At 39.8% G+C, this 23,530-nt stretch overlaps 1 protein-coding gene across 1 annotated transcript; it reads left to right on the top strand.

Annotated features, from left to right (window-relative positions):
• The first annotated feature begins 1,579 nt into the window (after window positions 1-1,579).
• Window positions 1,580-20,846, top strand: LOC134590564 (ubiquinol-cytochrome-c reductase complex assembly factor 2). Its single transcript, XM_063444410.1, has 4 exons — window positions 1,580-1,764; window positions 7,013-7,087; window positions 14,845-14,914; window positions 20,649-20,846. Exons 1-4 carry the CDS (start codon window positions 1,627-1,629, stop codon window positions 20,744-20,746), a joined length of 381 nt encoding a protein of 126 aa, XP_063300480.1. The 5' UTR covers window positions 1,580-1,626; the 3' UTR covers window positions 20,747-20,846.
• The last annotated feature ends 2,684 nt before the right edge of the window (window positions 20,847-23,530 follow it).

Below are 23,530 nucleotides of genomic sequence, written 5' to 3' on the forward strand. Positions count from 1 at the left end.
AGTGTCAGTACAGGCTGAGAGATATACTAAGCATAAACAAACTAAATAATAACCGGTGGAACATAAGTGATAAATTACTGCGTTGCTATAAATTACTGCTGATTGTCTCATGCTTGGATATAGCCACGTCTCTTAGTGATTTGGGTAACTGAGATCTAAAAATAAAAGGCATACTTTTTACATCCGTGGTAACCATGTAACGAACTTTGTGTTACCCTACACATCACTGCTCACAAGGAAGTTAATAAAGAATTTTATACTTTTTCTCTCTGAAAATGCCATAGAGAGTTATAGAGATCCTGGACTGTCATGGGGCAATGATGGATCAATCGGACATGGAAACATGGCAGAGCAGAGGGTTTTTTTTTCTCCACTGCACTACCACCACTTTAATTGCATTTATTAGGTTGAAGGAATTGGTAACTTGCTTCCACAGTGACAATTCCATTTTAATACAATACTGTAAAAAGTGTATTTTTGTAATTTTGTTAATATCAAATGATGTTAATAGGCACCAATACAATTGATATGGATTGGTATTCATGATATTTATTGGCTGAGGCACATGTATGTTTTGATTACATTGCCAATAATGTTAACATTAGTTTAAAATATTTCGTTTTTTTTTTTTATGTTTTGAGTTTACTCTTTTTGTCAGACCAGCGATATTTTAATGAATAGAGAGATCTTACCTGCTGAATTAAACACTCACAAAAAAATATCCTTTTACACAAGAACAGTCCTCACATGTCACGACATGACATGGTTAAATAGACAATCCATTGTGACTTGGGAGAGAAGATAACCTCCCTGTCTTATTGACACCTGAGGAAATGTTTCTCCAATTAGTTATAACGTTCTCTGTTCAAATAGAGATCAGCACTTTAAAACTGCAATTAAAATGTGCATATTCTTTTCAATTTTTTTTTATTGAAACATTTTTTAACATATAACAAAAAATGATATTTGTATACATCAACAATATAAATGCAGCATATTTTAATAAAAGGATAATTACAATGAGAGGTATGAACAAATCAATTTTAAATAAAGAAAAGGGGGAACCTAGGGAGAAAGAAGTGGAAAAGGGAGAATGAAATATATATTACGACCGCTTTAAAAAAAATAAAAAACAACAACATATCAATAAAGTCATGACTTATTATTTTTTCGATTTCTTTGATAGTATTTACATAGGTATTAATTGCATAAGATTTGGCGAATAATTTAAGTAATCATATTTATTGCTTGGCAGGATATATTTTATTTTGAAAATGAGCACATTCTGACATAAGCAGGCTCAAGATCTTTATGCATGTGGTGCGTCCCTTTAATATAATTTAGTTCATAAGGATATGTATTTAAATTTGAATATCTAATTTATATATATATATTTAAATAATATCGATATAGTAGCATTTGTAAAACAGTCAGCCACCTGTTATTGCATAGGTTACACCATGACTTACAGCACTTCAGGCACTCTAATACTGAGCCCGTGTCGCACTCACCATGTGACGGCTCACGGGCTAATAAACACAAACACCACGGCCCATTGGCTGCCAGTAGGCCACGCCCTCCGGTTGCTGATTGGTGGAACCTGTCAGGGTGACACTCGGGGAGAAGATGGCGGCTTTACGCTACCGGCGTTTTCTGAAGCTTTGTGAAGAATGGCCGGTTGATGAGAGCAGGGGGGGCAGAGACCTGGGGGCCTTTTTACGGCAACGGGTGGCCCAGGCTTTCCGGGAAGGCGAAAACACGCAGGTCAGCCTTTTGGGCACGATCGAGCTGGGGAATGTGTCATTCACAGTGTTTGGTTGCAGGGCACGCGTGATTGGTCAGATGTGAGGGGGCGGGGCTAAGTTGAACTAAAATTTGACAAGCAAGTTATAAAGTACTTTGTTCAAGGTTTTTTTTGTTTTGGTAAGCTTTCAAAATGACAAACTCACTGTTTGCAATGCCCCACACATATGAATGAGAGCTTAGAAAGGTGAAGTAGCCAAGTGCATAATGTAACTAACTTTGGAGATGACGTTATTTATGCCAGGAGGGCCCTTGTCCGCTCTTACCTCAAGGGGTTGAATTCTTGATTTAACCCCAAAGTTGCCTCCAGTGCTCCCCCCCCCCCCCCTATATATTGGGAGGTGGTGGAGTATCTTGTTCGTTTTTAATTTTATTACATAAAAATGGACAAAGACGAGTTAGTGAGGGCGACTCTTGAACGCTACAGTGACAAATATAAAATGTGCACTGATGTTATAATAAATTTATTATAAATGTACTGTTTTGTACCAAAGATGCATTACCCTCCCCCCCACACTTTTTTCCTTTCTGTACCCACTCCCGCTCTTTGTTTGAACACCTTTGGGTGTATTTGATAATCATAGGCAATGATGACCGCTATCTATCTCAATAAAAATATTGACATCTACTTGTTTAAAATAAGTACGAGGTTTTTTTTTTAATTTTCATTAAGAATATAGATGTCAAGGTCTGGAAAATTGATATTTGTTTTGCTAACATTTTGGTTAAATGTATACCCCATTCATTATGGTTCAATCGATTTTATAAAAAAGATTCGCTAGATCCCTTCCATATAATAAAAATATTGTCTATATACCTTCTATAGAAGGCCAAGTTTGCACCAAAATCATGGTCCTGATAAATAAAACAATTTTCCCAATAGGCCATGAAAAGATTTGGCTAACTTGTAGCAAGCTTGGTCCCCATTGCGTTACCTCTAACTTGTAGATAAAAATCACCTTCAAACTAAAAATAATTATTGGTTAACCCCTTAAGACCGCAGCCAAATGTACAAGTTGTGATCCAAAAAAACGTAAACAAAACCTGGCATTTGCGCTATATGTCTGTCCAACCATAATTCACCTCTTTCATATTAAATGCACCCCCCATTATTATATATCATTTTATTCAGGGGAAACGGGGCTTTCGTTTAACATCAAATATTTAGGTATGGAACATAATTTAATATGAAAAAAATATTTAAAAAATGGGAGAAAATAAGATTTTTTTAAAAAATTTTTAGTTCTACGTGACATTCTAACTGTGAATGTCATAATACTGTTTGCTTTTACTGCAATACAATACACATATTTGTATTCAGCGATGTCTCGCGTGTAAAACAGTACCCCCTATGTACAGGTTTTATGGTGTTTTGGGAAGTTACAGGGTCAAATATAGCGTGTTACATATTTCAGTTTTTTTACATTGAAATTCGCCAGATTGGTTACGTTGCCTTTGAGACCATATGGTAGCCCAGAAATAAGAATTACCCCCATGATGGCATACCATTTGCAAAAGTAGACAACCTAAGGTATTGTAAATTGAGTATGTCCAGTCTTTTTTAGTAGCCACTTGGTCACAAACACTGGCCAAAGTTAGTGTTAATATTTGAAAATGCAAAAAACTAATTTGAACGCAAATTTTGGCCAGTGTTTGTGACTAAGTGGCTACTAAAAAAACTGAACATACCCTATTTGCAATACCCTGGGTTGTCTACTATTGCAAATGGTATGCCATCATGGGGATAATTTTCATTCCTGGGCTACCATACGGTCTCAAAGGCAACCTGGCGAATTTTAATGTGAAAAAACTGAAACGCAAACCTTATATTTGACTCTGTAACTTTTGAAAACACCATAAAACCTGTACATGAGGGGTACTGTTATACTCAGGAGACTTCGCTGAACACAAATATTAGTGTTTCAAAACAGTAAAACGTATCACAACAATTATATCGTCAGTGTAAGTGCCATTTATGTGTGAAAAATGCAAAAAAATGTCACTGTCACTGACGATATCGTCGTTGTAATATATTTTACTGTTTTGAAACACTAATATTTGTGTTCAGCGAAGTCTTCCGAGTAAAACAGTACCCCCCCATGTACAGGTTTCATGGTGTCTTGGAAAGTTACAGAGTTAAATATAGTGCTAGACAATGTAATTCCCTGAACTTTTGGCCTGGGTTGGCAGGCAGGTCCTGCAAATTGTAATTAATAAAATGACCTAATTATGTAAAATTATTACATAAATATATGCGTAGAATTATTATATATGTGTGTATATATATATATATGTGTGTATATATATATGTATATAATTTTTTTTATTATTTTTATTTATATATAGGTATATACATAGTGATATATACGTATATACTTATGTATATAGATATATATATTATTTCGTTCTACATGTATTTTTATATCAATATATATATATATTAATTTTAAAATACAGTTAGAACGAAATTACGCATGTTTATATATTTTTTATCTATTTTTTTTTTTATTATTTTTTTATTTATTTTTTTAACGTATTTATATATTTATTTATTTTTTATTATATATAAATATATATATAATGAAAATTATATATATATTTAATAAATATCATTGTACGTGTATTTTGATATTAATATATATATATATATATAATTATGTATATATTAATATTAAAATACACGTAGACAGTGTATGCATATTTATGTGTGTGTGTATATGTGTGTATATATATATATATACTTAGATCATATATATAATAAATATATATATGATCTAAGTATATATAATTTATTTTTACACTGTTTTAACATTTTTATTTTTTTTCAGACAGCAGGGGGAGTACCTGTCATTACAGGCACTCCCCCTGCTGGCAATGCCTTGGACGGCTATGCCGTCCATGTGATCGCGGGGTCCTCGCAAGGACCTCGCGATCACATGGCCCTGGGCAGCTGAAGAGGACGCAGGGGGACTCCCTGGGCTCCCAGGTAAGTCCCCCATACCGCGATCGCCGGCGTGGGATCGCCGGCGACCGGGTAAGTACATAAGATCGCAGGACGTACTATGCCGTCCTGCGGCTTTTAGAGCCACCAAAATAAGGACGGCATAGTACGTCCTGCGGTCTTAAGGGGTTAAAATCATTCTAATACCATCTAAAATAAACAAAATTTGTGTCTAAGAATTTATTAGATTGTTTTAAATAAAATTCAACTGCTTCACAGCCTTTCTGATGTTCTATGATCGTATAGAGGCTTGTGACATCACATGTGATTAAAAGAAAGTCATCGTCCCATTTTAAAATCTTTCAAAGTATTTAAAGACTCATAGAATCTTGCAAATAAGACGGCCACTAAAGATTGTAAATGTGTATCTATATACTGTGATAGGGGAGATAAAACAGAATCAATACCCGATACAATGGGACGTCCTGGAGGATTAATCGGGTCCTTATGTATTTTGGCTAAGATATAAATAACTGGGATTCTGGGGTGTTCTGAAGATAAAAACAAAAATCCTCAAAAAAACTTTATCTCCTACACAAACAAAAGTTTTAACCAAAGGTATTAAATTTGCCCCATAATAAATATGAAGCTTACATTGATATTAATCGGTTTATGAGGAAGCTTTGTTTGCAATTTTTTTTAGCAGAGGGGATCTTTTAGAATCTAACATAGCATCCGCAAATACATTCTCGGGGAGAATCAAACATCAACTACAAGATATAAATACCTATAAAAAAATGAATAAAACATATGTACACAATTTTTAGAACGAGGGTTAGCCAATGAGATACTAAATAAGGGAGAACTTTCGTTTTTATCTTTAGATTGATGGGAGTGTACATACTAATTAACACGTGTGGTTTATTAATCTTGTTAAAACAGATATATATACTAGTACTTGTGCCTGTTATGAGTATACTGCACCTTATATAGGTTGAAACACGTTGTGCTTGTATTTATCTTTAGCTTTTGGATTTAATAAATTCTATTTAAATAAAGACTTGCATACCTTTATTGGTTGATTCCTGACTTCTGTGGCTGGTGAACAAGATTGTGGCAATCCAGAGGAGCTGTTACATTTTCGGGCTATCCAGTATCCTTTTGTGTGGATGAAATGCTTTTACAGTTCAGATCCAACTTCTAAAGGGCTCTGGAAAGTGTGAGTTCTCTAATTGACCTCACCTTCTTTGCACTACCTTTACACTATGTTGTTTTATCTGTTTATTTTATACAGGATTTACCTATAAATACCTTGTTTAAAGATTTTTTTTAAAAGTCACATAGAGTATTGGTTTAAGCCAACCAATCAGAGTGCTCTGACAGGTAAATGAAGAGACTGACAGGTAAGTCTCTAAATTTACCTGTCACATCACTCTGGTGGGCTCTGTATCTTTTTACATAGCGTGGGAAAGTTCTTTGTAATTTTCCCTTGCTGTGTTTTTTGACTCATAATTCTCTGGTTGTGTGATAGCAACCAATCAGTGTTGTTATGAGTTAAATTACACAACGTGGGAAAATTAAAATGACACAAAGCACTCTGGTTGGATTTCAAGCCAACCAATCAGAGTGCTGTGTCAGGTAAATTTAGAGACCAACCAGAGTGCTCTGTGTCCTTTTAATTTACTAGACATTAGGTATTTCAGCTTTTGGTAGATTACTCCCCAATTCCCACAGTATCAGGGAGCTATCTACTAAGCGTCAGCAAGATGCACGAATAGGATCGGAGTTTCATTCATATTAATGAAATTCTGATACGAACAAAGTCCCGTAATGCATCCTAACATAAATTAACAAACTGTTCTTATTCTGTTAGGACGAAATGCGGTAGTTTCGCCGGCGTTCTGTCTAAATGACCGGACGTTCGGGAATACTGACAGGAAGCATCGCGAGATCACGGATCAAAGGGGAGAATTGTGGGAAAATTGCTTTGATCACACCGGAAACGAAGCACACTTTGCTCCTCCGCTGGTCAGGCGTAGGAAACCTCCATAAGACAAAGTAGTCCCTACTTTGTTTTATGTTTTAAAGAAAACGAGAGCAGATGGGAAGAAATTAAGAACAGATCCTGACAGAGGGAGAGAAGAGGAATCGATTGGGGAAAGGGAAGTCCAGCATGACCGTGCCGCTCTCATTTGAATCTTTAGCCAAACTATTTTTCTCTTCCTCTCTACTCTGAGTTTTGTTACTTTTTTTTATTTGTTTCTACAGGTCCAGGATCCAGAGAGTTGTGATCATATGTTTGACAGCCTAAGTAGGATAAACAGCAACTTCTACAGAGAGAAGGTACTTGAAAGGAGGGCACTATCTTGCTAATTTTGTTTGACACATTATGTTCCACATTTTATTTTTTATAAATTATTTATTTAGTAATTTTTTTGGGTTTTACAGAAAAAGAAAGAAGCCACACATCATACGACAATGCACAAGTTTTGTTATATGTTGCAATACTACTGGTAGTTTGTTGTAGGTCATTTTCTGAGTGTGGCAAACCTCGCCACTTCGGGACACTAAGGACTGGGTGAATACGTATTTTGCTATTGTCTTTTCTTTTGTCTGAAGTGAAAAGCATTCGTATGCTAGCGGCACGAAAACCGCAAGCATTCCTATAGTAGTTTCACGAACAGTATTAGAATCCACAGTTTGTGAAACGAACAAAACTACCGAATGGGAGACCACACAAGGGAGGCGTGTGTCTTCCATTAACAAAATAGCAACATTGTAACTGCAGATAATGGTTTTGCTGGTGGCTGCCGTTCGTAAAACCAAACACGTGGCGGCGGCCATCTTTGCTCACGAAAGCCCAGCGGTGATTGGTCGTCGAGTGCCTGGAACTAAAATCGGCTACTCAACTGCACGATCACCACTGGACTTCCATGTCTTTCGTTTAAATTTGTTAATTCAGTTAAATTGTTCAGTCGTGCAAATAAGACAACGTTCGACAAACTCTAAAACTCACAAATGCTTCTGTTTCACCAGCCCATTTTCCACTGTATATTGTAATGTGTGTTCGTATGAATGAACCCTTCATTCAAATGGTTTTGTTATTCTAGTGAATGGATCTGAGCGGTATTTTGCCAGATGGTGCGCTCAGATCCCAGCCAATCAATGAGGGGTCATTCGGCTAATTCTGAGTAAAATTACATGACTTATAGAATTTAATGTTAAATGGTGTATTTTGCTGTACGGAGAGATAATGTAATTAACAGGGTATCCGTGCGTCATCATCTCTCCAGTACAGCAATGTATGATGGGAAATAGTCTGTAAAGTTACGTTTCCTACAAAGCCCACTCGAGTAAAACCCCTGCAATGTTAGTAAGGAAAACCCTTGCATGGGGACTTGTATAAATACAGTGACCTTGGAATAAAAGCTCAGTTGACTCCCAAACTATGTGTCGTCTAGTTCTTGGGAATAAGGTATTATTACTACGCTACCTGTATTTTTTGTATGCTGTATCCTGACTACCAGCGGAGATATCGTGGATTAACCTACTACTCCGCTACAATTGGTGGCAAGCGACGGGATTCAAACCTCACAGCAAAGCAGCGTTCGGGAGTTATTTATACGAACGAGGAAGAGAAAAGCAGCGGTTTGGTAAAACAACCATTCGGATAAAACCGGAGTTCGGGAATATGTTAACCTATACAAACGGACGGTGAATGGAGACGAACTATGCAACATTGAAGCGAACCACATTAAAGGCACTATTGGAGGCAAGGGGAAAAATAGCCAGCAACAAGACGAAAGCTGCCCTTATTGCCGAACTCATGGAGGGAGACAGAGCAACTCATGCAGTGCCTCCACTGGATAGAGCGCAAACGGAATTCAAAAAAGAGCTCAGGAGTAGGTTGGCATTTTATCCAGAAACACCACCCACAGAAACTGTGGACAGACTGATGGCAGATGTGCACGAATACCTCATGGCCAGGCAACAAGCAGACCAGCGGTCCAGGGAAGGGTCCCCAGCTCCATCCAGCATTCTCCAGGGGAAAGCCATTATCCCCTACCAAGCATTTAAGACTTACACCGAAGCAGAAGGCGATATCGACGAATACCTGCAGGACTTCGAAAGGCTGTGCCAGCTGCATGACATCAGCCCAGCAGACCAGGTACCCCTGCTTGCCGGCAGATTATCTGGCCGCGCAGCAGAGGCGTGCCGCGCAGTCCCAGACGAGGACAGTGGGGACTATCCGAAGGTCAAGCAAGCCATCTTAGCTCGTTATGCCATCACCTCAGAGGCATACAGAGTCAAATTTCGAGATCTTAAAAAAAACAGGAGAAAGTCTCTCAGACGGAATGGGCTCACCGATTACAGCGAGCCGCCAAGGGATGGCTGGAAGCAACACAAGCCACGACCCTAGAAGATCTGTTTCAGTTAATCGTATTGGAACAGTTCTTCAACGGGCTGACGACAGGCCTGCAGATTGGTTACGAGACCGTAAACCCTGTACGCTACAAGAGGCAGCCAAACTGGCTGGCGAATTCCAGGACACCAGGCAATGCCAACGATCAAAGCACCGAGCCGCATACGGGTCTGCAGCGCCTCTCCCAGCAGTTACCACTTCGGTACACCCATGACCAGGGGTAAGCAATAACCATTCCCCTCCGAGGTACAATACTCGGCCGCAGATCCGCTGCCACACCTGCAACCAGCAGGGGCATATACTCAAAAGGACTGCCCACGGAACAGAAATCAGCAAAACTGGCATAACCAAGGCCCACCCCCCCAGTAGCAGAGCTGCGGTACATTAGTACCAGAGGGAATCTTCTGTCCCGCACACTATGGCTACACTGGTAGAAGAGCCACTGGGGGCCCTACACGAGGTCAACCCCATACAAGCCGCCTCGGATAACCGACAGGGGCACCGCCAGGTGGTACACATGGAGGGGAAGAGTGTACAGGGGTTACGTGACTCTGGGGCCACCTTGACTTTGGTCCGGAATCATCTTGTTCCAAAGGACGCTATCACTGGAGACTGTGTGTCCAAACGAGTGGCAGGGGGAGCAATTGACAAAGTCCCCACTGCCAAGGTACATTTTGATTGGGGAGCGGGGCATGGGACTGTGGAGGTGGGGATCATGGAGGATTTGCCAGCTGATGTTATTTTTGGCAACGACTTGAGGGGCTCACTTCCGCTTTTGTCCCTCAACCCACCATCCAGGAAGCCTACCCTGTTATTACCCGGCAGCAGGCCCGCACCATGGCTCCATCCAATCACTCTGAGGCTCGGGTAAGCAATCTGCCCCACAACCCCGCTGTTCTTCCCTGGGATGCACCCTTAGAATTTGGCAGAGAGGTAGCCCTAGATCCCTCCCTGCAGGTGTATAAGGATAGAATAGACAAGGACCAAGGTGGTCTGGAGGGAGAGAGATATGCCTGGGACAAAGGTTTACTATACCACTACGCAGAGAAAGTAATAGTTGGGTCCATCCCCATGCCCACTAAACAGTTAATACCCCGCAAATATAGACAGGACTTGCTGCGCATTGCACGTGATATACCGTTATCAGGGCATTTAGGGATCAGCCGAACTAAACATCGGCTGACACAGAACTTCTTCTGGCCAGGTATCTCATTAGACAATAGTGTAGGGAAGCGAGGGGACCGCTATAAAGCAAAACTCTGTACCCTACCCATAATTGAAGAGCCCTTTAGTAGGGTGGCCATTGATTTAATAGGACCCCTAGCTAAGCCTAGTCCCTCCGGCAAGAAGTACATCTTGACCGTAGTGGACTACACCACTAGATATCCAGACGCGGTGGCGCTGACCAATGTACATGCAGAGATGCCCATAGCGGATGCCCTAATGCGAATCTTCTCCCGCATGGGATTTCCCCAGGAGATTATTTTGGATAGGGGCACCCAGTTTACTGCAGAGGTCACCTACCAACCCTCGAAGGTATGTGGGATAAAACCTATCCTAAACTCCGCTTACCACCCCCAGTCCAACGGTCTCTGTGAGCGATTTTACGGGACACTTAAATAGATGATCCGTACGTTCATAGACACTCAAAGGGACTGGAAATGGTTTTTACCCCACTTACTATTTGCTTATAGGGAGGTTCCCCAAGAGTCCACCGGGTTCTCCCCTTTCAAATTATTGTTCGGGAGGAGCCCCTTGGATCTCATTAGGGAACACTGGGTGGGAGGAGTAGCCTCTAACGGTATCCCTATTTCCCATACGTGCTAGAGTTTAGGGAGCACCTGGAGGCTTTGACTCAGTCGGTGCATACCAACCTCCAGGCTTTGTCACCCTGTTTGGCCTGTACCAGTTTAAGGTCATGCCATTCGGGATGAAAAACACTCCGGCTACCTTTCAGAGGATGGTGGATCGGCTATTAGATGGGTTCCAGGAGTACGCTTGCGCCTACTTAGACGATATAGCTATTTTCAGCCACTCCTGGACGAACATTTGACCCACATAGGAGCCGTACTAGACCGTATTCGGGAGGCAGGGTTAACCCTTAAGCCCAGTAAGTGCCATATAGGAATGGCGGAGGTCCAATACCTGGGACACTGAGTAGGAAGCGGCCAACAAAAACCTAAACCCGCCAAGATAGAGGTAGTAGCCAAGTGGCCAACTGGGTTCCCACGTACTAAAACCCAAGTCCTAGCCTTTCTAGGTACCGCAGTGTACTACCGTAAATTTGTGCCCGATTACAGCACCCTGGCCAAACCACTCACCGATCTAACCTGCAAAAATCTCCCTAAAATAGTAGTCTGGGCCCCAGAGTGTGAACAGGCATTCCAACAACTGAAATCCCAGGGCCAGTTGGTATTTATTTAAGTGTATTTACTAAGGGAACTTGCTATAGTAGTAAAATAATTACTGTTCTTCCAGGATTCTTGTTTTACATGAACTGGACCTGAATAGCCTGTTATGAGAGATACAGTTGTAGAAATTTGCCTCCTGTAAAACCTTATTTTTGTCTCCTGTAGGATCCACATTTCTGGCAAAATGTGGCAGTGGGTCGTGCTTCCAAATCCTGCCATTTTTTGGGATGGCTGATGGAGCCATGCATCTTTGCTTGCAATTTGCAATAGGTGCCATCTGTAATGTCTTATTATGCACCCGCAAGAATATATATGTAAGGTCCCACAGTCTTGGGGGGATCTGCCCTAGATCCCAGTGTTGTACTCTGACACCTGGAAGATTAAGGGTCATAGCTGAAGAGGAATGGGTGTGTGGAAACTGTACTTGTCACTGCTCCCTCTTCTGGGCACCACGGTACAAGTGGACATAGCACAACAAATGTAAAGACTTCACAAGTAACAGTGCCACTTTAATTGCATTCTGTATAGAAGTATAGATAAGTGTTTCTAAATATGTGATATACTAATGTGTTTGATGCGGTTCCAAACAAAAAGGTTACTGTGAGCAAAAAAATTGTTTATTTTAGGTGAAAATTCTTGATCGCAAATTGAAAATTGACTTAAAGATAAAGTACAATAAGTAGTTAATGAATCATTTTCAGGTTGGACAAAAGTGGTAATTGGAGCATCTGTGGGCCTTTTTTTCAGGATTAATGTGATTATTAAAAAAATTCAAAGTGCATTTAAAATCATGTTTGCAGATGACACAGAGCAACATAATGTAATACAGAACATTCAAAATCTTTATTTGTCTTTCTATAAATAACCCATTCCTCTGATGTATTCTAAATGTCTTTTGTCCTCCTCCCCCCCCCCCCCCCCCCCCCCAAGTATAAATGGGTGACCTTGTCCTTAACTACTGTCAAATAAATGCACAGGTTACAGGAGTACTGTCCCTGTACATCACTCTTTTTAAACTATTTTGACAAGATATGCATGTCTTTGATATAGTTGCTTCTGTAGCTCATTTCTTACCGTTTGATTATTCTTTTCTGATGTACATAATTTATAGTACAAAGCTATACTCTAAGTGAATAGAGATGATTTGAGGATTACGGTGTATATAAAATTATACTTCAATAAGATATGTATAATTTAAAGACTAGAAGGGCAACAGAGATGCATTTTTTTCTGAGCTGACCTTAACACTCTAGTACTCAAATACCAGTCAACAGATTTAGAACACCTCTATTTGTCCAGTTTTAATTGAAATTTGCACCGTTTACTGTCTGAGTTTGCTGGAAATCCATCTCCATCGGGCGGCCCTAACAGCATGGGCCACCCGATGGACCTCTTGAACGGCAAACTGCCGTGGCCGCAAAACATGGCGGCTCGTACCCGGTCGCAGGGGTCCGCAGGGCGGTCGGGCCCCCTGGAGTGACCGCGGTATGTACGCCACTGCACACAGATACATTGTATTTGTATGTCTTTATCTGCATGTGTGCCAGTGTCTGTATCGGTATGCCTGTGTGTCAGAGTATGTATCTGTGTGTCAGTGTCTGTATGTGTGTGTCTGCATGTGTATCAGAGTATGTATCTTTGTGTCAGGGTATGTATCTGTGTACCTGTATGTGTGTCTGTGTGTCTGTATATCTGCATGTGTGTCAGTGTTTTGTGTCTGTATCTGTATGTGTGTTAGGGTATGTATCTATGTATGTTTTTGTGTCTGTGTATGTATGTCAGTGTTTTTATCTGTATGTTTGTGTATCTGTGTGTCTGTATGTCAGTGTGTGTGTGTGTGTGTGTGTGTATGCATGTGTGTCAGTGTTTGCATCTGTGTATCTGTATCTATATGTGTGTCTGTGTTTGTTTGTGTATCTGCATGTGTGACAGTGTGTGTGTCTGGGGCAGAGGAGTAGCAGAGGGAGCCTAGGGCAGAAGAGAAACAGGGAGAGCCTGAGTCAGAGGATAAACTGGGAGAGCCTGGGGTAGAGGAGAAGCAGGTAGAGCCTAGGGTAGAGAAAAACGTATAAATTTGAAATAAATGCAGCTATATTAATTACAAACATTTTGTTAATAGGAGGTATACAATTTATGGGAATTGGATGCCAAGAGGTACTCAAGTGAAAAAAGTTTGGGAACAACTGTCCTAAAGAATCATTGGTTTTGAGCTTTTCTATGAGGAGATGCCAGCAATAGCTGTGCAATTGCCCTATTTTCCAATGAGAAGCACTTGGTTTGGCTGGGCAGAGCAGATTTGTTGCAAGAAGGCAGTCCCTTCTAGGAGGGGATAAATAACATATATTTTGGAAGACACCATCTAAAATTGAAAAAACATGCAGTGTTCCTTTAACCCTCACAGAACTTCATGCAGCTGTAGTGAACTGCTACATATGTAGTGAGGTTTGCCTCTAGATGAGCATTGCACATTCACTACTGGAGATACATGCACGTAGCAGCAATGTTAGATGTCATGTTGAATTTGTTTGACTTGGGTGTGCTTTTGCATATCTGTCTCAGCTTAATAAATGCTATAGATTTTCTACTAGATTTTGATTTTATTTGTATTGTATATGAATGTATTGTATATGTATTTTTGTCTCATGTAGGATCCGATGTACCATATATGGTTTTTCTGCTTTTGTACATTCTTAATCTTATATTCAGTTTTGTGGTGTTTACATTGAGTGTGTAATGATATGTACCGTAATTATAGGAAGGAAGAATTTGTCCGTGGTTGATACCATCTTATATATTTCTGTTTTTCTATACACTTTTATGATTGAGACTGAGCATTCATCTCCTAGCCTTCCACCTCCTAACAAATAATGCTTACTCTCAACATCTTTGCTATTTCTATACTAACAGAAATCATTACACCCTGAATTAACCTTTGCCTCCATTATTCAGCTAAATCAATAAAGCCATTCAGCAAACCTGTGTATACACACAATAACATGTACTGTGTAGGATTGCACTTTTGATAGCTCTTTGTTTCACATTTAGTTTCAAGATTACAGTAAATTAAGCATGATAAATGCAACATTAAATCAGTAATTCCAAAATATGAGAAACAAACCTGCAACTTTTTCACACCAATAGCCACCAGATGGAGCTTTCATGTTGTTTAAAGCCACATAAAGGCCTCCATGCCTCAATATATTTGTTTTTCAACATATTGCATTGTAACAAGAGCTGCCATATTAAGTTTTCAACTTCTCTCTAAGTACCCACGGATTCAAGATACAAGCTTTACAGAGGTCACAGCCGAGGAATATCGTATGGTGCTGGCCACAGGTAAGACTGTTTAGGCATATTTTTAAATATTTTGTAGGGACTACTTTGTCTTATGTACTTTTCTTCGCCGTTTTGTCAGTTCCCCCAGCTGTCACTAGTAACTGGTGTGGCGTTAAGGCCTTGTCTCGCTAATGCAAGATAAAAACTATGGTTGCTCCTGCAGTCTTGCGGGATCCTTTCTAGATATCAGTGTTGTACTCATGCATTCACGAGAATACAGCATTGACATGAGCTCCTGGCACATGAAGCGCCAGGAGCTGAAGAAACCTCCCAGATAGAGATGGTGTCACCCGCAAAGGAGCTACTCTTGCAACTCCTGGTCACTGCATACCTAGCTGCGATGCCACCAAAATATGTCTAGAACTTGACAGAGCTTTTATTAAATATAAATCATACATTAGTTGGTTAATCTTGATGCAGTTTTTTAAGTTTGCAAAACTATTGTGGTTAAAAAAAGAAATTATGCAACCTGAATTGTAATAATAATTTGGGAATTTCTTTTATATTGTTATAGTGGCACTTTCATAAATCAAGATGCTTTAAGGGACACTGTAGGCACCCAGACCACTTCAGCTCATTGAACTCGTCTGGGTGCTGTGTCCCTTTTGCACCTAGTGCTGCAATGTAAACAATGCAGTTCCAGAGAAACTGCAATGTTTACATTGCAGCACGAAGTCTGCCCTCATTGGCTGTCTACCAGACAGCCACTGGGGGCGCTTCCGCAATCGTAACTGACTTTTGGTTCATTATCTGACGCTGGACGTCCTCACGCTCTGCATGAGGACCTCCAGTGTCAGATTTTTCCACATAAATTGATTCAGTGCTTTCCTATGGGGAAGCCTAATGTGCGCATTAGACCCCGCTCATCGTGGGAAGGAGGAGGATGTGGAGCTACGACTAGAAAAGTTTTTAACCCTTTATTTACCGGGGGAGTGGTGGGGGGTGCGAGGGAGGGGAGAGGCTGATGGATCGGTAGTGCCAGGAATACAGCTTTGTGTTCCTGGCACTACAGTATCCCTTAAACCCCTTAAGGACACATGACATGTGTGACATGTCATGTTTCCCTTTTATTCCAGAAGTTTGGTCCTTTAAAGGGTTAAAGAAATACTCCAGACACACAGCTTGTTGAAATGCTTTGTGTCTGGAGTCTTTCATATTTGTGACCATCTATAAAAGTTCAGATTTCAATAGCAATTGGCACTTTTATAATTAGGGACATTAGGTTTTATTTTGTATCTGTAAGCTCAAGAGGGCTAACAGAAGTCGCAGACACACTGGGCTAATGCCAGGCTGCCAGGAGCAGCATTATAGCTCATTGAGAAGCATAAAAATCGCGAACACATAGGCTTCTCGTTGAGAAAGAGGGAGGACTTGCAGGTCTGTGGGTTTGCAGAGCAGCAGGTCTGTAGCTTTTTCAAGCTACTTTTGTATATCCCCAAAGAAAACGTGCATCACAAACACGTACATGTTTTCTTTGGAGGTATATCTATGAAATTGTTAAAAAAGGAAAGAATAAAAAAAAAATTAATATTTTTTTAATGGAGTGTTCCTTTAATCATAGTTACATAGTTACATAGCTGAAAAGAGACTTGCGTCCATCAAGTTCAGCCTTCCTCACATATGTTTTTTGCTGTTGATCCTGATCCTAAATATTTACAATACTACATTTAACCCCTTAAAACCGGAGGGTGTACTATTACGCCTTATTCTAAGCTGCTCTAAACGCCGCAGGTCGTAATAGTACACCCTCAGTTTTTTTTTACTTATCGCGGTTGGGGGGACTTCCAGGGAGTCCCCCGCGGCACATCCGACGTCCTGCAGCCCCCTACCCCCCGGCCATGTGAGAGTGAGGTCCTTGCGAGGACCTCACTATCACATGGCTGGGTTAGCTGCCTGGTGCATTGACAGTTAGTACCCCTGCTGGCTGGAAATAAAATAAAATAAATTAAATAAGTGTAAAAAAAAAATATATATATATATATATATATATATATATATATATATATATATATATATACTTAGATCATTATCACTATATATAATATATATTAATTCTACATATATATTTATGTAATATTTTTACATAATTAGTTATCTTAATTAATTACAATTAGCGGGACCTGGCTGACAACCCATGCCGAAAGTATAGGGAATTTAATTTGCTAGCACTATATTTAACCCTATAACTTTCCAAGAGACTTCGCTGAACACAAATATTAGTGTTTCAAAACAGTAAAATGTATTACAACGATGATATCGCCAGTAAAAGTGAAGTTTTTTGCATTTTTCACGCACAAACAGCACTTACACAGACAATATTATTGCTGTGATACTTTTTACTGTTTTGAAACATAAATATTTGTGTTCAGCGAAGTCTCCTGAGTACAACAGTACCCCTCATGTACAGGTTTTATGGTGTTTTCAAAAGTTACAGCGTCAAATATAAGGCTTGTGTTTCATTTTGTTCACATTAGAATTCGCCAGATTGGTTACGTTGCCTTTGAGACCCTATGGTAGCCCAAGAATGAAAATTACCCCTATGATGGCATACCATTTGCAATAGTAGACAACCCAAGGTATTGCAAATGGGGTATGTCCAGTCTTTTTTAGTAGCCACTTAGTCACAAACACTGGCCAAAATTGGCGTGTTTTGCATTTTTCACACTCAAACAAATACTAATGCTAATTTGGCCAGTGTTTGTGACCAAATGGCTACTAAAAAAGACTGGACATACCCCATTTGCAATACCTTGGGCTGTCTACTATTGCAAATGGTATGCCATTATGGGTGTAAATTTAATTACTGGGCTACTATACAGTCTCAAAGGCAACGTAACCAATCTGTCGAATTTAAATTTCAAATGTAACGTGCTCTATTTGACCCTGTAACTTCCTAAAACACTATAAAACCTGTACATAGGGGGTACTGTTTTACACATGAGACTTTGCTGAATACAAATATGTGTATTTTATTGCAGTAAAAGCAAACAGTATTATGACATTGACAGTTAAAATGTCATGTAGAACTAAAAAAATAAAAATACATCTTATTTTCTCTCATTTTTTTCATATTAAAATATGTTTCATAGCTAAATATTTGATATTAAATGAAAGCCCCATTTCCCCTGAATAAAATGATTTATAATAAGGGGAGGTGCATTTAATATGAAAGAGGTGAATTACGGTTGGACAGACATATAGCGCAAATGCCAGGTTTTGTTTACGTTTTGTTTTGTTCACAACGTGTACATTTGGCTTAGTCCTTAAGGGGTCAACAAAAGTATTCCATACATATCACATTCACATGTATAAACAACATGAAATAATAAAATTTTGGTTGCCAAATAGAACGTTTTTATTAAAGGGTCTCTCTAAGCATGTATAACAATTTCAATTGCATAGGTTTTGGCGCAGACTGCCCTGTCACTGAATTGATTTGTAAAAATAACAGGTATTAGACTGCCCCTTGCCATCCAAAGCCTATCCAGCTTGTGTCTGTGCACTTCTCTCCCCTCCTTACGGTCAGTATATTGAAATATCACTGAACTGTGAACAGAGCTTATGGATAGGCTAATAGGAGCTCTGATATGCCTACAACCAGTTTACCAATCATTTCCACTCATCATTATTTTGAAGAAAATCGTGATTGAGTCAAAGCTAAATAACCTCTTGAAAGGGTTTTTGGGATGATAAAAAAAACCCAAAAAACTGGAGACCGCTTGGGAGCAGACGACCAACAACTCATATAACTGAAACACACTGAATGTTCTCAGTATTTTAAAAAATATGCACGAACATTGAACCTCTGTACCGCTGGTACTTAGTACCGGATACAATACAAAAAATATGGCCCCAATGATCGACCAACAAATGCTGGAGGTGTGAGACACAGGTGGGGACAATGGTACACACATGGTGGCGTGCAACCATTGTTTTTTCTTTACATTACATCAAGTATAGCTTGCTGAGTTCTCTGTGTTATTTGATAATGCTGACCAGCAGCGGCTGGTAAAGCTTTAAGATAGTAGGGCACCAAATTCCTCCGCTAGAATTTTACCTCTCCCTATACAGTACAGAGAGGTGAGCACAATAAAGATATGTTCATACAATAAAACAAGCTGGATACAGCATTAAGATATCTATAAAATACATAGAGCTGAGTACAATACAGAGATAACCATACCACAAGCAGAGCTAAAAAAAAAAATAGGTATATAATACACAGAGCTAGGCATACACAGAGCTGGGTAGCCTACATAGATACCCATACAACAGGTAGAGCTGTATAAAATACAGAGAAAAAACACACAGAGCTGACACAGTAAGGAGATAACATAACTATCCCACACAGCCAGGGTCACTGCGATGGATCACATAGAGCTGCAATACAGAGATTCCCACACAGTGCATGTCTCTGTATAATGCTTTAGCTCTCTCTCTTCCTGTCTTCATAGCCACCTCTCAGCTCTCCCTTGCATGATCTCATCTTAAGTAGTGCTTTTAATAACTTTTGCTTTCTATTAAATATGGCTGCTATTATGAAAAATAGTAAAGCTACTCTATAAGCTTTCAACACACATTCTGGATATGGTTAAAGCAGCAGGGTACTGATAGACTCCAACCATGTCAGCTACTCCTGACTCATTGTTGGCAACCATATCTGCTACTCCGGACTCACTATTAGCACTCAACACACAGTGTGCAAGGATTAAAACAAGAGAACACGGATAGACTACTTTTTACATTTGCAGTTGGCAATATAATTCATCTGCAGTGGTAATAAGGAGCAAGAAGTAGCTGACATGGTTACTAGAATCAACAATTATTATTGCTTTACACCTTTTTAACTAGCCACAGCATGATTGCCTCAGGTTTCAGCTGTACAGTGACTGAGCACTTTAAATAAGATATAAATAAGGATATGTGCAATAGGAGTTATTAAAACTATTAGTGACTGGCAGCACAGTGCTCTGTGTAATAAATGTTCCTCTCCCTTTGTCACCACCGGGCTTCCCTGGATAGATATAATATATGTAAATTCACTTGCTTAATTAGCCCTTTGGCACTAGGGCTATCGGATGAGAAAAAAAATAAATATTATACACTTGGCAGGGGCGGCTCTGCTCTTTCCGTGTTACTTCCAAGAATGGTTCTTCCTCCTCTCTCTTGTTGGCACTGTAACCCCACCTCCTAGTATTATCAGCCAATGGTGGCCCCTGAATAGAGAGGACACTAGCATGTCTCCACTTCTAGGCTCAGCCGCCCTAATTTGAACTCAATGGAAATTCCTTCTTAAAGGACACTAGGCATGTGCAAAACCTGCTGACACGGAAGATTTCAACAAACCCCATTTTTGTACATGCCTTGCTACACTCAAGTAAGTGTTTCCAATGAGTTGGGATCAGCCCTACAGAACTGAAACCTATTACAGAATTAAATTGACTTTTTAAATTTTTGTCCCATCTTTTTTTTTGGCTTACCACCCTCCACTCCAAAAAAAAGTATCCTAGTGTATTTAAACTACTGCAAATAAGTGTTTTCCCGACATAAAACCTGTTGGGGTACTGTATGAGCCTCCACTGATGCTGACATTATCCAAGCTTTAAAAAAGATACACCGTCTCCTATACCTATTATTATATGTTTTACTTATTTATTTGTGTAGTTTTGTAGAAAAAGTTTGCGAATGGGCTTTTATAAATAATGGTAAATAACATTCTTTTTTCTGATGACAGACAGTCTAAAACAGATGGAAGAGATGAAAAAGGGAATGTGGACGAGACTCAAAGAAAAATTTAATGCTAAATCCCCTCAGGATGGAGCAAAGGACTAATGCTATTGTTAAGAGAACAATCCACTTCCACTGCCCCTTCCTGCACATACACCAGCTACTCTATATACAGATGCTCAAATAAACAGGCTCTTTCCTCCAACTTCAGCTGAGTTTTTATTTTAACCCATTGATACCTGGATTAATTTAATTTCTTCTATGTTTTGTTACACTTTTTGCATCCAACATATTTCAGTTATTTAAATACACAGTTTTGACAAACCGAAAAGGCCACAAATTCATTTTCAGCGGTGAGTCATCGTGTTTCAAATTATTCAAATGATTTAATTCTCTGAAATTTCCAGTTCAGCATAAACCACTTCAGAATTCCTGTTGCTTTGCACAGCGATTAAATTTATGTAGCAAGTTAATCCTGTCAAATTTATTCCAATTAAGACCTTGATGTAACATTTTTGGATAAGCTTTTAAAATGGTTTCATATTTTTGGATACACTTTTTAAAATATTTTGTTTTTCACATTAAAATCTCTCTCTCTATACATATATTTATACAGCATTTCACAAAAGTGAGTAGACCCCTCACATTTTTGTATAAATTTTATATCTTTTCATGTGACAACACTGAAGAAATGACACTGCTACAATGTAAAGTAGATAGTGTACAGCCTGTATAACAGTGTAAATTTGCTGTCCCCTCAAAATAACTAAACACACAACCATTAATGTCTAAACCGTTGGCAACAAAAGCTGCGTTTTGAGTTATTTTGAGGGGACAGCAAATTTACACTGTTATACAGGCTGTACACTTACCACTTTACAGTGAAAATATATAATAAAATATTTACAAAATGTGAGGCGTGTACGCACTCTTGTGAGAGACTGTATATCTTTCTCCTTCTTTGAAATTCACTCAATTCACTTATACAAACCCATATCTGTAAACATTGCAGTTATTTATCGGCCCCCAGGTTTTCCTCATCTCTTCCTTTACCATTTTGCTGCCTTGCTTCCTTACTTCCTTTCAAGCAATATTCCATCCCTAATTCTAGGGGATTTCGACATGCCCGCCTTTGTTCTCAGTAGCCTCAAAACGTATTTCAATTACCTCACCCATTGTGCTATCGCAATGGGCTAATTCTCCCACACCTGTAGCGGGCAATACCCTAGATCTTATTTTTTCAAATGCATGCTAAGTCTCCAATCTCTGTAATACTCCATTTCCTCTATCAGACCCCCACCTGCAACTCAGGAGGAATCTGAATACTCTTGACCTCCAAGCAGCTCTCAGCTGATCTCCATTCCAAACTCTCATCTATCCCTACCTTGTCCTTTCCATCTCTGGCTACCTCCTCATATAATGCTACCCTCACCTCTGCCCTTGACGCTGCAGCTCCACACCAAGCACGCTCCTCAAGGACGGTGCGCGTCCAATTGTGGCACACTAAGTCAACCCACTACCTGCAGAGATGCTCCCGTTCAGCTGAATGCTGCCGGAGGAAGTCTCGTAACTTGTCAGACTTTCTACACTATAAATTTGTCTTGCGCTCATACAGTGCAGCCCTCACCCTTACTAAACAGTCCTACTTTTTTTTTCTCATTAGTTCATGCTCCCAAGATGCCTAATCCTAGGCATCTCTTTAATACTTTTAACTCTCTTCTTTGCCCTGCTGTGGCCACCCCACAAACTAATCTTTCAGCCGATAGCTTTGCATGTTACTTTACTGACAAGATTAAACGGTTTAGGAATTAATTATTCTCCCCTCCCTATCTCAACCTAACTTGGACCATACCATCACTACCCTCCAAGACTTTCCTCCAGCTACTGAACAGAAGGTGGCTACGCTTCTCCTCTCCCCACCTGTCCGCTTGATCCAGTACCTCCCCATCTCATCAGAGCTCTCACCCCATGTCTTCTACCATCCTTAACACACATCCTAAACTGCTCTCTTTCATTTGGTGTTGTCCCTGCTCCTCTTAAGCATGCTACTGTCCTCCCATCCTAAAAAAGCCATCCCTAGACCCGTATTCCATTTCCAACTATCGTGCCATATCGCTGCTTCCTTTTTACTGAAAGCTTCTAGAAAAGCTTGTCTTTACTCGTATGACTCACTTCCTAAATTCCAACTCCCTCCTCGATCCTCTTCAATCTGGCTTTCGCTCCTCCACTCTACTGAGACTGCTCTTATTAAAGTTACAAATGACCTAATCACAGCCAAATCCAAAGGCCACTACTCCATACTAATTCTTCTTGACCTCTATGTTGCTTTTGACACTGATTATGGCTTCCTTCTCCTAACTCTTTAATCTCTTGGTCTCTGTGACACAGCACTCTCATGGTTCTCCTATCTCTCCCAATGCTCCTTTAGTGTTTCTTTTTCCAACAACACCTCCTCTCCTTGTCCTGTCTGTCGGAGACCCTCAAGGTTCAGTTCTTGGTCCCCTCTTGTTCTCTCTCTATACTGCCTCTCAAGGTTCAGTTCTTGGTCGCCTTTTGATCTCTCTCTATACTGATTATCTTGGCAAACTCAGTTCATTTAGATTCCACTACCACCTGTACGCTGACGACACCCAAATATATCTCCCCTCTCCTGACCTCTCCCTTGCTGCCCTACAACGTGTCACCAATTGCCTTTCTTCTATCTCTAAATTGGATTTTCTCCCGCTTTCTGAAACTCAATCTCTCTAAAACTGATTTTATTTTTCCTCCTCCTAACACTGATCCTCCTCCTTCACTCTCTCTGCAGGTTGACTGTACCTGCCTCACCCCATCCTTTCAAGCTCGCTGTCTTGGTGTCACTTGCTGAAACTGTTGATTCCAACTTAAAAA

Source organism: Pelobates fuscus, chromosome 1 (assembly GCF_036172605.1).
Source record: "Pelobates fuscus isolate aPelFus1 chromosome 1, aPelFus1.pri, whole genome shotgun sequence".
In the NCBI taxonomy this organism is placed as follows: Eukaryota; Metazoa; Chordata; class Amphibia; order Anura; family Pelobatidae; genus Pelobates; species Pelobates fuscus.

Bases quoted from the DNA above. Each gene is read 5' to 3' on its own strand.
- LOC134590564 (XM_063444410.1), top strand. From the start codon at position 1,627: ATGGCGGCTTTACGCTACCGGCGTTTTCTGAAGCTTTGTGAAGAATGG. The intron at 1,765-7,012 runs GTCAGCCTTTTG...TTGTTTCTACAG, and splicing joins GGGAAGGCGAAAACACGCAG to GTCCAGGATCCAGAGAGTTG. The intron at 14,915-20,648 runs GTAAGACTGTTT...TTCTGATGACAG, and splicing joins TCGTATGGTGCTGGCCACAG to ACAGTCTAAAACAGATGGAA.